This window comes from Bombus pyrosoma, linkage group LG8 (genome assembly GCF_014825855.1).
Source record: "Bombus pyrosoma isolate SC7728 linkage group LG8, ASM1482585v1, whole genome shotgun sequence".
Lineage (NCBI taxonomy): Eukaryota > Metazoa > Arthropoda > Insecta > Hymenoptera > Apidae > Bombus > Bombus pyrosoma.
In genome coordinates, this window is record NC_057777.1 from 2,205,359 (window position 1) to 2,219,849 (window position 14,491).

Genomic DNA, 14,491 nt, shown 5'->3' on the forward strand with positions numbered 1-14,491 from the left:
TTTTCCTCTGAATTTACTTTCTTCATTTTTATTATCTTAGTATTAACAGTCATAAGTGTCCTGCGCAATTGGAAAAACTACATTTTTAAAATCAGAGACTTACTTTACTAACAGTCAGTTTGATCTTCTAATCACATAAAAAATAATTACAAAATTATTTTCATACAAAGAAGATTTTAACACGTCCAAAATATAGAAAGTGGTTTGAATAGAATTACGTTAATATTACTCATTATTTGTTAAAAGTGTATCTCAGGTACTAAATAAATTGTAGAATACTAAATAAATATTACCAATTATCCAGGAAAAGAAAAAAGCTGACGCATAAATACGTTTGCTTGTGTTAAAATAAATCGAACGTTACCCAATGTCCATGAAAAGCTTTCAGATTCATCGTCTGTGACATCCCCCAAATGCTTCGAAGTTTCCCCAGCGATCGAACAATAATCTGCACAAAAAGAGACCAAATCTTAAATGTAAAATAAATATATAAAAAGAACAAATTATTTAAAGATGAAACGATGATTAAGGTTAAATTGCGTTTCGGAAGCTCATTATACGAACTACTGGTTACCGGTAATTGCCGCTAAAATGTGGCAATCAAAAAGATCAAAAGAAAAAAAATAGATTATAGTACATTATTGCACAAAACGCGAGCGTTAATTAAACGAAGTTAAGACTAACGTGCGTTTAAACGATGAATAAGCATAAAGGAAAGAATAAGTATGTGTACTACGTACTGCGGAGTAATACTAAACACGTCCCATTGTTATGATCACAACACAAGAATGGCCATCACGTCGCAGTTTGCTCAGCGATATAAATATATATAGTATGTACGATTTCAGAAAAGTTGTTTCATTCTATTAAATAAACAAACATATATTCAGTAGTTATTATATTTAATTACCTTCACTGTGTTTCTGTGATTTCTCCAGAAATTAAAATTACTGAATTTACTAAAAAATATTTATGAAGAAATGATTTTGCACGCGCACATAGACATTAAAATAGTGTATGCGCAAATTATTTCATCTCTCGCAATTTGCAATCAACTGCACGCATCTGTTTCGAAAACTTCCGGCTTTAACGCACTTCTTAAAATTCCCTAGAGCACTATCGAAAACTACGTGAGTTGCTGTTATCTGCAGGATGTAAATATATTTAAACGAATTCTTTATACTACGAATGAATTATTAAGATTACAATAAATATGTTAATGGAACTAACGAAACATTTTCATAAACGAATTAATGAGTCGTTATTGAACGTTTTAAAGGGAATTTAACCTGCTGCAACGTACAGCGCTCTATTGAATAAAGTGACACTGTCAGTAATGGAGAAAGTGGACGTGATGTGAAAGGCTTCGAAGTTCCTTTGCCGCTTCGTAGATTTTTAGGCCGATACAGAATCATGGAAGAAGTGTTTCAGAACGGGAATTATCAGAGGGAGTCAAACGCAAACATGACTACTATGGAGACACAAAAGGAGGTAAGAAACTCTTCGAATAGTTGACCATTTCAATTCGTCCGCCAAATCAATACGTCGTTCGAAGCTATAATTTTTAAACGCGTTCTTACTTGAACGGGTTTCTAGGTATTATGATTATCGTAATATCTGTACAAAGTTAAATTACTGCGAAATTATATTTGTTTAAGTTAAAGAAGCACTAGATAATTGTACAGAATATGTATGTATATTGCGAAAGAATCGAAGTGACGCTCAGTGATTCTCATGTTTTGTTATTGTTGTTCTAAATCTCTTATTTTTTTATTGTGACATTATTTTTTAGTTTTACTTTTAACAACTTATATCTATGTTTTTACTATTGCTTAATTTATGCTACATTTTTTTAATATGTCAAATTTTCTAGTGCACCTTCGTTGTATAAATTAGCTTTAAGTTATTTTTATAAATTTGTATTATTTAAACGTATAATATGTATAAACTAAATGATACTAGATTGCTTAAAAGAAATTACTTGTATTATTACAATAGAAAATACAGATTTCTTAATTTATTTGAAAAAGTATCAAAGTAGGTCATGAACTATCCGTTTGAGTACCACTATACTAGTGTTGGCGGTATCTGCATACGCGTTTATGAAGGATATTTAAACCTATGATGTCTTGAATTAGCATGCAAGCAATTTAAATTCAGATATTATTGCAAGATATTATTTTATTGAGTAATTAATGATAATAATACAAATTATAAAATTTTGCACTTTTAATTTTGGAACTTAATAAATATAAAATAGTTCATTTGCTTTCCTTGTATTAATTCAATATGATTTAATATTGACACTTAATATTAAAAATAAATTGTGTTATTAATATTTGTTAATAATTATTTACGTAGGTTTTATTTATTTTATAATAACAAATATTCTATGTAGAAATATAATCTTCAGATTTATTTATGTGTACTTGTCATTTTTCTTTAAATCTATTTTTATAAATTATATAATATAAAAAATAAAACAGTTGTATCTTTTTATACCTTAAACTCATTATTTATATTCTATATTAGGATGTACTGCTCGATCATATGGAAATCTCTATAGTTGAAACCGAAAAGCGTGCAAATGGAGCATTGAATTTAAGAGAGTTTTATACAGTCTACCTCATTGAGACTAAGTAAGTGAACCTATTATTCTTTACCTAATGAAGTTAAAATAAGAATGTTTTAAGCTTGTGTACATTTAATTTTAAATTGTCTCTCTTTGCAAAAGTTACTTTAACATCTATGAAATATATACATGTATATTAAATATTATTGTAGAATTACAGATCCAGGCTTTAAAGGTGCACTCACCAAAGTAAGTTCTCTATGGCGCCGATACACAGAATTTGAACTACTCCGAGCTTATTTGGAAATTTCCTATCCATATATTGTACTGCCTCCATTACCAGAAAAAAAAGTTTTATATGCATGGCAAAAGGTTACCACTGATACATTCGATCCAGATTTTGTTGATAGACGAAGAGTTGGTCTTGAGGTATACTATTTATATTTATTCATTGCTTATTTATTTGAAAATATGTATTTGATATTTACAATAAATTTATTTCTAAGAATTTCCTATTGAGGGTAGCCTCGCATCCTATATTGTCCCGTGATGAGCATTTTATGGGATTCTTGCAACAAAAGGATGGCTGGAGGGAAAGCATTAAAGAAACAGGTAAATTCTGTCAAAGAAGTATATATCTTATTATCTATTTATATCATTATTTATTTATACATTTATAATGAGTGTGGTAATTATTAATGTTTTATGATAGGTTATTTGCAATTAGTAGAATCAAAATTAAAGGCACTGAGCGTAGCAGTGCGATTAAGGAAACCAGATAAGCGATTTGAAACAATCAAAAACTATGGAATTGAACTTCAGGTATGTTCAGCATTGAGAAAAAGTAAACTTTTATAGTAGTACATATCCGTTTAATATTTCAGAATAATTTATGTAATGTTCTTCGAGTACGTGCGCGACTTGTAGAAAAACAACACAGTTTGTACAAATTACATGCAAATTATGGTCGTGTATTTAGTGAATGGAGTGCCATAGAAAGAGAAATGGGTGATGGGCTACAGGTATTCAATTTTATATATATTATAAATATTCCTTAACGTTTATATCTTTAGAAACATTAGAATTACCAATTTCTGCGAGAAATTTCTATATGATAAAACATAATTGAATTATGCTACAAGTATATATATTGCAAAGCGCACTGCATTACAGCGCCTGTTTTCTTAGAAATCGGGTCACTACTTGGATTCATTAGCAGCTACAATAGATACAACCCTCGAGGAAGAGGAACTAATAGCAGATCAGTTGAAAGAATGGCTGTTTGGTGCTTCTGCGTTACAAGCAGTTGTCAAACGAAGAGAAGCTTTACAGTTAACCAAAGATGAAGCTCATGATGCTCTAACCACAGCATTTGAACAAAAAGAAAAAATTATACAAGGTTTTAAATTATACTAAGTACTATTACCATTCAATTTACAAATATGGGAATTTTTGAAGCTAATGCAGTTTATTGTTGTAGGTAAATCTGGTTTAATGTCAAGATTATTTGTATCTGTGGATACAGAAGAAGTTCGTGAATTAAAAATGCTACAATTAGAACAGAGGATTGCACAACACGAAGAAGCCGTCAAGCGGGTGGATGAAGATTTAAAGTAATATATTTCAATCAAATATTTTTCACATACTTATAGCGTATAAAATATATACTATGAAACTATGTATAATACATTTCTCTATATTTTACATGTAATGTTTTTAGGTCTTTCTCTATTAAAGCAATGATGGACATTGAAAGATTTCAACACCAAAAGGTGGTAGATTTAAAAGAAATTTTGGCAGCTTACTGCATTTTACAATTTAAACTTGCTAGAAAGGTAACATTTCTGTATATTATTATTTAACTAATTTACTACCTATTTTTGTACAGATGAATCAATGTTTCTATAAATAATTACAGGGATTGCAAGCTTGGCAGCATATCAAGAGTTGTCTGGAAAGTATGCCATAAAAATCTTTTCTTATTGAAGCTGACACAGAACAATAATTGTTCCACATCTTTCGTGCGATATACATTCCTATAATTGTAAGCTCACTCATACTGTACGCTTATTATTACATCAATGTACAAGATTGTTTTTATTATTTAATGTTAGACTAGATAATATTATATATACATATATATTATATATACACACAATTCATGTTGGATATATACATAGTTATGTGAGACACTATTTAATATTTATATGTATTTAGTATGTTCTTGTTGTACGTGTAAGATACAATTAACCAATTATGTGAATGTTCAGGCAGTACTTAAGGGTTGTCATAAGTCAAGATCTGTGTGATTTATATATAATATAAATCACCAAGTGAAATCCCTAGAATGTTAGTTATGAAAGTTGGAAAAATCGTTGCTGTAACTTTTTATACACTGTCTTATATCTGCTCAATAGGCTTGAATTTCATTGACGTCGATTAAATCCCGAATTGTATCTCATTTATCGATACAATTGTTGCATTTATTTTTCGTAATACTTAGGAGCCTTAATCTCATTGATAAATGATAAAAATTTAAGATTTGAAATACTATTTTCTATGTGTGAGTAACTATGTTTTCTACGTATATACCTGGTTCAGTATATTATAGTATGGTAGTTTAAATCATATATTAATTCTTTTCTTCTTTCTTTTTTCAGTTTTCATTAGAATTTATTTAGGTCATACATTTTGCAATGTACTCTGCGTCTAAAATCAATGGATGTCTATTATACCAATGTTAAAGTTTTATAGCAATTCCTCTATAACAGTAACAATTTTCTTGGTTTCTTGTCTTACTCGATCAAGAAAACAATTTTTTCCTCGATTAAGCTTCCTAAATTTTCTTTCAATTAGGCGTAATGAATAAGTTTAAAGGTACATCACACAACATATGTACGTTATACGTGTGTTTGCTCATTAATACTCCTTAAAAACAATAATATAATTTAATTGATATTAAATATGATAAATTATATATTTTTTTTTCATTAAATATCTAATATATACAATATTTATAACGAATAATTAATGTTATTTGTAATGAATAATTAGCTTGAACAAAATTTATTGTAATACTTTTGACGACAATTAATTGTACAAGAAATTCCTAATAATTTAAATAAAATATATGAGACAACATTATGGTCTTTTATTGCTACGAAATATCTTGCTAATGGAAGTATTTATTGTTATCTCTATTATACGTTTTGAATGTTATAAAATCAAGTTGTTTCGAGATATAAAGAGAAAAATTGAAGAAAAGGTTGTGAATTAATTGGAAGACGAATAATTTAATTGGACAGTTTATTACGTGTGCGCCGGTATAGAAATATTATACAAATTCGAAGACGATTCGAATAGATTACGAAAATGTTAGGTCTACGGTGTTCTCCCTTTCAAAACATGTACATTACGAGAGGAGCGGTGATGGAACGATTCTATACAAACATCTAAACGAATCACCACTAAAACGAACCACTAATTAGCGACAACGAGGTTAGGATCAGGAGGAAGGGGAGGGTTAGAGACGATATTTACAATACAATTCAGTGCGTTTCCGTGTTCACATGAAGTTTCGCACACTTTGGTATTAATCGAATGTACATATGTACCTGCGTTTACAATATGACTTGTTACAACATAAATCAGGGAGTAATGCGCTATCGTCAATGTTACTTGCATTTTTTATGTTTTTTTTTTTAATCCTTTATACATAACTCGGCTATTCGTGTAATCAATATTATGAATTAGCTGCGCCTGGCGGTACATCATGATTCAAATTTATATGTAGTGGACACAACTATATTTACAGTGAGACAGTCGTTCACTTCTGTATTCACAACAATGCGGACGAAGGAACAGAGTTGGAAAGTAAGATATAACCTGTTTTCTTATTTTGTAATAGATAATACAATAGATATTATTAAAAATAAACTTTAAGTGGTATTTGGAAATTTTTAATTGTTGCAAATAGTGTCAACGACAAGTTGTACGAGTTGGAATAAAAATGGTTGATGATCAGTAAATCACGTAGGTAAGTGTATAGATACATATTTCTTGCAACCGATAAAACACATTTTATTTGAATAAATGTTTGTCACCGATAGTTTTGGAAGTTCTTTCAAGTATGATTTAAAAGTTGTACACAATAAATAAGGTATTATGTAATAAATTTTAAAGTAACTTCCTTTTTCGATATGCCGATTTGGTTAGGTAGATCGACAAATATTATTTTGTTTGTTACGTAAAATTTGTGATCGAGGAATTTGTAATGGTTCCTCCTAGTTTTACCGTCGCAGAAATTAATGTTTAATAATTATTCTGTTGTTTAAGATAACCTATGTCGTAAAAAATGTACTGCAATTCAAAAGAAGAAAGATTATATTACGAAGAAAGCTATCGAAGTAAACATTTTATCTATCAGTGTAAATTCTCCCACGTCAATTCTTACTTTTTATATACGGCGATTTACAAATTTGTCCAACTCTGTTGATGGCACTGCTTCGTCCTTCCCTTTCCGTTTTCGTTTCTCTATCGTGATAAAAGCATTCTTTGGTCGTTCGAACTGGCTGAAATGACATTCGGAAAAAAAGCTATCGCGGACAATTGAATCATCATTCCTCAATGAAATTACTGTACTTCGGTGCAGAACAGAGTTTCGGATACACCTTCGACCACTTTTAATCGATTCATTCAATTTCAAAACAATTAATATCTTTCGATGTTAATGCGATACCTTGACCTAAGAGAATGTATTACACTTATTGCACCCCTCCGCCCATGAACAATACACTGAAATTGTATAAAGAATAAACAAACGAATCGCCTTTCTAATTTATTAAATAGTTAAATAATCCTATGTACCTAAACGATAATTAATAAATATACTTTTCATATTCATCATGAAATTCGTCGATCACAATTTTATCAATTCAATACAATTTCAGTGCATAAGGGCGAATTTCGTTTAAAGACATCGATACAATGGTAAAATCAACTCGACATACAATCAGTTTGATCGTCATTTATTGCAATCTCCTTTCGCATGCTCTAGAAATTACAATAATCATGATAAAATTTCTCCTTAATTCGCTATTATTCGATTACTCATTGTCAGTTTCGCGAAGAAATCGATTTTTTACACGGCTGTATTTCATTTGAAAATATTGGCGCAGTATTTTACATACTTTCTTCGCCTGTTTCGTTAAATATCATTACCGTTCCGTAACAAACGAGCAATTATTCTATCGACAAATCCGCTTGCCGATATCGTTCATGAATCATTATACATATCCTACCTGAGATTTCTCGCGAACGAATGCGTTCATTATGTATCGAATTTTTCTCGTTCACGACACAACTGTTTAATTACGAAATATCGAGCACGAAGCTACGATCTGGTAAAATAATACATACTTACGTCAAACAATTTCGCTTATACGCTCCAAAAATTAATCGGAGTTTTTCAGTTACGTATTTCTTTTTTTTTTTTATAGATCGTACAGTAATTTTCAATTGTTTCTGTCGACACAACAATAGCAATTTAAATAACTGTCCTCTATCGTTCCGCTATATTAAGCTCCGCTGTTTCTGCAAATCATATCGTTCCTGTAATTTGTTTCTTTCTATCGAAAACGTCAATATTTCTTAACCCTTACGCGTGCAAATTCAAATTTGCCTTTTAATCGATCAACGGTAATTTCGAAGAACAATTGATAATAATAATCATACTAATCGAACGTAACATTTCTGCCGAATTCTTCTAATTCAAGACTTTCCACGTAAAACGTGACACTCGCGTGGTCGATCAATAATTTTAACGTTAGCCTTCTCGAAGAATTCAGTTAATCTACGGCTAGATTACCCTGGCACGTCGTTAAACCGAATTTTTACACCAATTCGTCTCACGAGGGAAGATTTTTCCTTCGATTAAACAACATTTCACACGCAATTTGATAACGCAATCTTTGTTTCGTTTCCAGCCATCCGTAATGGTACTATTTGTTCTCGCAGACTACGATTCTCTTCAAGCACTTATTGAAAGAAGACCACGAAGAAAGCGGACACTTTCGTTCTGGCCACACTGCACAACACTATGGACTTCCTGTATCGTGATGAAGAGAGTCACTGTCACTTTCGAGGTAAGTTACATAGCTATCCGTGCTATCAGGGTGTTGCCCCATGTCTGGGCCGCCGCTACTGGGATGGTGTGGGCCGGGGGGTGGCAAAGAACCACCACCCCCGCCGCCTCCGCCATCGTTCATCGGTCCACCAAGCATTCCTGGCGGTGGTAGTTGTGGTGGTCCGCTGTGAAGATCGTAACCATGCATCTGAAATGAATTATATTAATCGCGTATGGATATATCGCATCGTGCAACACGTTACTGCACATGTTCGCTTCGATATAGGAACATGCGATTCGTTCCTAAACGCTATTCACGTTCGTAGAAGATACGATCGATACCAGGTACTTTTTTCATCTTTTTTATTTTTTTTTCTTATTTGAAATATGTCTACGATAATCACCTGCGACACCAGATGATGAAAAGAAGGAGTATTAGGATCTAGCCTCTCCAAATCGGTGTGTAAGGCGAAGTCTGAAAGGGCTTTCCACGGTGGTTGATAAGCTTGAACTTCTAGCGGTGTCATCCCTATGGAACTCTCGTGTCTTACGGGACTGCTAGCCACCATAGGAATTCCATGCATCCCACCGAAGCCTAATTTACGGCCATCCTGAAATATAGAACACCTTCGTTCGTTAAATCGTGGCTTGAAATGCGACAACGAATAGAAACGATACAGTGGATCGGTGCGCTTTGAACATTTGTCTCTATCGAAAGCGATAATAGCGAAATGCCAAAACTCGAATGCCAACCTTTTCCTGCATCTGTTGTTTCATGGCGATCGTCTTCTTCTTATCCTTGCACCGTTTGTTCTGGAACCATACCCTTATCACGCGCGGACTCAGTCCCGTCATCTCTACCAATTGTTCCTTCATCAACGCGTCCGGCCGCGGATTCGCGGCGTAGCAAGTTCTCAGCGTGTGAAGTTGCTTTTCGTTTAGAACGGTGCGAACTCTGGTTGGTTTGCCGTCAGAACCGCCGCCGCTTTTATGGCCGCCCGATCCTCGAGTACCACCCACGCCAGCTTTGTGCGACCCGCTTTCAGACCCGGAATCTACGAACAAATCAACGTCACGATTACTCACCTCGATTTTTCCAGCCTCTATTTTTCTACCACAGTTTCGCTTCGTTTTTTCCTTCTCTCTCGCTTCCGTCACTGTACCAAGCACAATTTTCGAAATTTTTATCGCATACGCAAATAACATGATATATTATATACCTACTTTCGTATCGTTTAGATAGATACATTTTTCTATCGCCGTTGTTACGAATAAATGGAATCGCGTTCACGTATCGTTAGCAGATCGAATCGAGGCGTAAAAAATGTCTTCGATAGTCGAATAAAATACTAAGAGGCAGAAGCGCGATAACGAGAGAAATAATTCAAGAAGTGGAAGGAAAGGCCGAAACGAATGGCGATTCCGTTGTTTGCTTCCACTGGCTATTGCACGAAACGATTCGCCGGTTGTTTGGAAAAAAGCCAACTCTCGGGGAAGAGTAGCTCGACTAAATCAGGAGAATGCAGAGTAGAATGTCCAGCTGCGACTATCGTCCTAACCGGTCCTGCAAAACGTTCTTCGCCAGCTAATGGGAGATCCGGATAGTGGTACAGCATGGCGGATGGAGAACGCTGAGACGAATGCCTGTTGACTATCCGAGAGGCCAGAGACAATATTGTCGATGAGCAAACTTTGGCGACGATTCCGTGATCGGTACCAGGTCCGACGAGAGACATCGGAAAGGTCTTCGGCAACGTTTTCGCAAGATCGACTGCGATCGAGAAAAGTTTCGAGCATCGACGCTGTTTGAATCGAGGGCAGTTTACATGAAACTGTGCTTCGATTTGGAGAAAATTTTATAAGAATCGTATGCGAATCGAGAGTGTCCGCTGCAATCGACTGTGTATCTATACAGAACGATTTCGTCCACATACCTTTGACATATCGAAAGAATTATCAGAAAGAAAGAGAGATATCGATTCGCATAATCGACGATCGACATCGCCTTTGTTGGAAGCTGTTAAAAAATAATTGACTGAGAACGAGGAAAAGCCGAGCTCTCGCAACACGTGCACGCACAGCCCAAGATCTCGTTCTACCCTTAAACTAATGTTCTATGCAGTGAAAATTCATCAACACCCCATATCCATGTACTACATGCTTTATCTCATCCATTATCATCGGACGAGCAAATAGAAATTGTCCGATATTTATGTCGAACCTCTTCACAAACCGACGAAGGATATAAAAGGAAAAGAAGGAGCTTTCGATTTTTCAGGCTCAGCTCGCTTGTTAGTCGCATCGATCAGTAAACGACTCCTTCGCAGCGACTTCGCCAGAAAGAAAAAGAAAGAGAAAGAAACAGAAGGAGAAGAAGAAGAAGAAGAAGAAGCACGAACCTTTCGGACACTTTTTAGCCGACCAAACAGCGAAACCCATATGTAAACGGCTGGACGAGGGACGAACGTTGAATTTCATTAACTCCCAATTAACGAGCAATAAGTAACTCGTGCCGCGATAAGGATCCAGTTTCCTTGGCGGTGTCCTTCGAAAGGATTTGGTAGCCGCACGAAAGCGAATTTCGAATGTTTGCGGACGGTAAGACGAAAAGGCAACCGAGCAAACGAAATCCTGCGTCTATTTTTGCGTCCTAACCAAATAAGCGGTCACAAAGGCAGAACCGCGTTTCCGAAAGAATGAGTGAGTGAGAGAGAGAGAGAGAGAGAGAGAGAGAGAGAGAGAGAGTCGAAATGATTGGAGAGTAGTAGGTACTCGTGGACGAGAAAACGCTGGAAGAAATCGGCGGCAAGAATGAAACTGATTATAATTAACGACCACTTTGCGGCATTTATTATAGTTTGCTAATCGCGAACGGTTCAAGGGGTAATGGCGGTGTTCACGGCGTTGCTTGTTTAATGCGAGAATTTACTGTCCGAATATGCTACGAAGAAGGAGAAATCTCTTGCTCGCGTCGAAAAGAAGATTGGTCGGTTCTTGGTTGATTCTTCAGTCGTCAGAAATATTTCGATAGATAACCAGAATATTTTACGTCATACTTTGTAGAAAACGTTTATGTTTATTAATTAATTCCAAGCTTCGATCATCGATGAAACGATGAAACCCAACTGAGAAAAATACTAATCCCAGTTTCTCTCGAAGGCATAAAATCGTAACGATAGACGAGCAACAATATCCAACGGCGGTGTACGTGAATTCGTAGATGGTCCGTCCATTAAAACTAAGGAAAAAGGAAGCGACTCCCGGACAGAGGTTGGGGAAAAAAGAGTTGAATAAACGTCCATAAATAAAAAGAAGAAATGAAGGAGATCGTGCGTAGTTATGTGCCACGGTAGTTGGCAGAGAGGTGCTACATTTGACACCTCGGTTCCCCTGTAAAGAGTTGTCAAACCACTGCCGTCGCCGGTGCGTGGCCCGTGGGCTTCGTGCATCGGGAAAAGACGGTTTAGGCGCAACCATTTCCATAAGGAAGCCAAGTGACAAACATCATGGAAAATACGCGGCTCGCGCCGCTCCTCCATGAAATTGTTTACGCGAGAATTAGAAGTGAACGTTTCAGCTACGCCCTGTGTCCCGTACTACGCAATTTTCAATTATCACCGATTAACCAGCTTCGTACCACGTCGTTAGAATCCTCGTCCAAATATAATTTATCGCCGCTGCGTGTAAATAATGAATTAGTAATAGTAGACGCGGCCATGTATAAATAATAAGCCATCGCCACTTCTGACGTTTCTCTATGTGACTGTCGCAAATCTTCGGATTTTTCTCCATGAATTTCTTCACGAATTTGCTAACCGTTTAGAAACGACATCGAAAGCAGAACAATCTGTTCGATTCGAAGATACAACCCTTTTTCCAAACATCCGCTAGCTGTGACTAACAGTTTTGACAATTTTCGTGCCGCCAGATACCTCCGTCTAGCGATCCGTCTGTCGCTAAATCACCTAGACACGTTTCGATTCTGTTAGATCTCGTTAAACTATATTTGTGAATTCGTGGACGTCGCACGAAATAAACAGCGTCGATATAATTAAGTTACTATCTGCTCGCGAGCCTTATTAGATATTTTAATCCAACCGATCTCCAGACAGTGTGTGCTCGTATATTAGGACTAGCTCGAGGAACGCTAATCCTGTGTAATCCGGCCGCGTAGGAGGGAAGTGGTCAAGCCTTTCGGGTCTTAAAGGCTTCAATTATCAACACCTAATTATGACCGGTGATCCTAATACAACAGCGATGCATCAGAAGGGCCCTTTGAGCTTCCCCTCGAGCGAAGTCCCTTTTGCAAATTTGCTCTTTGTGCCCTGGTAGCCCGTGTCCAGACAATGTAATCCGCAAATAGGTTACGCTCATTTGCCGACGCGATAAAAGTCACGGTACCGTTATCCCGTCAAATTGTCGTTTGCGCAACATTGTCATCGGGTTAATCCTTTAGGTCGCTAATAATGGTAATACGAATGTGTTTAATGTATCGTTTATAATTAGTATTAACACTTTGCTGTCCGCATAAATTTACTCCCAAAGTTAGCCAGTCACTGGCGTTTTTTTTTCTTTTTTGCTAAAAATTTCATCTTTTTAAAGTTTACGCGAAGGGTCGGTTTGCCGCGTGACATCAACGCGGTGCTACAAAATATCAAGACGTCGATATTTGGCCTGCACTCGACAACGCGTTGGTGGTCATCGCACTTGAAAGCGTCAACATCAGTGAAATTGTAGTTCATAGATTCCCGATCTCTCGCTCTTGCTACAAAGTTAGTAGCGCCTTTAACATCATAGGATGATTTTCGAAGATTACTGTTCCGATTCCTCCTATTCGCGATCAAATATCGCTCGTTGTTGGTACTCGGTGCGAAAATAATTTTCATCGTACGTGCTGCATTCCCGTCGCGTAGATGGAAATTGACGAAAGAGGCAAAAGAGTTTCTTTACCTGATATCGAGCCATCGTTGGGGTGTAAATGATGATTATTATTCATAAGGGACGCGTTGTTGTTGTTCTCGCTTCCAGGAACACCACCAGGCCCCGAGCAGAGTTTCCCACCCTCGAGAACGTCGTGATCGTGTCGACAAAAGAGGCCATCCTGTCTCAAGGCAAATTCATCGCCAGGAACTAGCTGCCTCATGCAGGCTGAACATCGGAAGCACTTTATATGATAAATTTTGCTTCTTGCCCTCATTACGTAGTCGTCTTTGCTGAAGCACTCACTGCACTTGTCGCACTTTGTTCCGAACAATCTGAAACGAATTCTCTGTGTTAACGATCCTTTCGCAACTTCATTTCCGATCGCGTTTTTCTCGTAGTTTCGGTGTTGACTTTGGTATTGGACACGTTTGGCTAAAATATTACGGAAAAAAATGTACAAAATCGATTACGAATCAACGACAGGTGTGTGGAAAGCCCGCGACGTGTCAGTGGTAGGAGAAACTAAGTTCCCCTAGGTAATTATTTTTCTTTCGGCTGTTAGGTGTTAGTAATGAGGATCGGTAATAAGGAATACATTATGATAGAGCGAATAATTATCAGTATCAAAGTAACGAAAAAGAACAGGTATACAAATTGGTGTTAAGAGACGGAGGATTTTAAAAACCGGATTAAACCTGATGTAACAATAGATCGCAGGATTTATCCTAACTCGCGCCAAACATCTGAAATCCTACTAATTCCGCTAAATATAAAAATTGAAATTATCACCTTTTTTTTTTAGGTAAATTTACCGGCAAATTTATTTATTGTCTCCATTTGCATCGACTTCTGCGTATAATTCCGCGAAATTT

General features: G+C 35.9%; 3 protein-coding genes and 1 long non-coding RNA gene across 8 annotated transcripts in view; 2 read left to right on the top strand and 2 right to left on the bottom strand.

Annotated features, from left to right (window-relative positions):
- The window catches only part of LOC122570140 (peroxidase-like), a 58,198-nt gene extending 57,481 nt beyond the window's left edge, over positions 1 to 717 (bottom strand). For both annotated transcript variants that reach the window (XM_043732067.1, XM_043732066.1), the window contains exons 1-2: positions 685 to 717; positions 365 to 448 (exon numbers count right to left, since the gene is read on the bottom strand). In XM_043732067.1, coding sequence (XP_043588002.1) covers positions 365 to 448; positions 685 to 709 — 109 coding nt within the window. In that variant the 5' untranslated portion in view covers positions 710 to 717. The remainder of the gene's footprint in view (positions 1 to 364; positions 449 to 684) is intronic.
- Positions 718 to 916: 199 nt separating this feature from the next.
- LOC122570144 (sorting nexin-4-like) lies at positions 917 to 5,608 on the top strand. 4 transcript variants are annotated; one of them, XR_006317730.1, is made up of 12 exons: positions 917 to 1,154; positions 1,280 to 1,491; positions 2,533 to 2,639; positions 2,785 to 3,001; positions 3,079 to 3,184; positions 3,285 to 3,394; positions 3,457 to 3,594; positions 3,761 to 3,971; positions 4,053 to 4,185; positions 4,293 to 4,407; positions 4,491 to 5,135; positions 5,233 to 5,608. XR_006317730.1 is itself a non-coding variant. In XM_043732083.1 (11 exons), exons 2-11 carry the CDS (start codon positions 1,414 to 1,416, stop codon positions 4,539 to 4,541), a joined length of 1,266 nt encoding a protein of 421 aa, XP_043588018.1. In that variant the 5' UTR covers positions 917 to 1,154; positions 1,280 to 1,413; the 3' UTR covers positions 4,542 to 5,608. The 4 variants fall into 4 exon arrangements, 2 of the variants coding, with proteins under 2 accessions (XP_043588018.1, XP_043588019.1); XR_006317731.1 differs by having other exon boundaries at positions 4,491 to 4,616; positions 5,233 to 5,606; XM_043732083.1 differs by having other exon boundaries at positions 4,491 to 5,608.
- Positions 5,609 to 5,786: 178 nt separating this feature from the next.
- LOC122570123 lies at positions 5,787 to 8,634 on the top strand. The gene is made up of 3 exons (XR_006317704.1): positions 5,787 to 6,445; positions 6,549 to 6,608; positions 8,557 to 8,634. It is a non-coding gene; the product is annotated as an uncharacterized LOC122570123 (long non-coding RNA).
- Positions 6,443 to 14,491, bottom strand: part of LOC122570122 (insulin gene enhancer protein ISL-1) — a 35,392-nt gene continuing 27,343 nt past the window's right edge. The window contains exons 3-6 of the mRNA XM_043732039.1: positions 13,647 to 13,951; positions 9,450 to 9,751; positions 9,101 to 9,307; positions 6,443 to 8,904 (exon numbers count right to left, since the gene is read on the bottom strand). Of these exons, the coding sequence (XP_043587974.1) occupies positions 8,668 to 8,904; positions 9,101 to 9,307; positions 9,450 to 9,751; positions 13,647 to 13,951 (1,051 nt within the window). The 3' untranslated portion in view covers positions 6,443 to 8,667. The remainder of the gene's footprint in view (positions 8,905 to 9,100; positions 9,308 to 9,449; positions 9,752 to 13,646; positions 13,952 to 14,491) is intronic.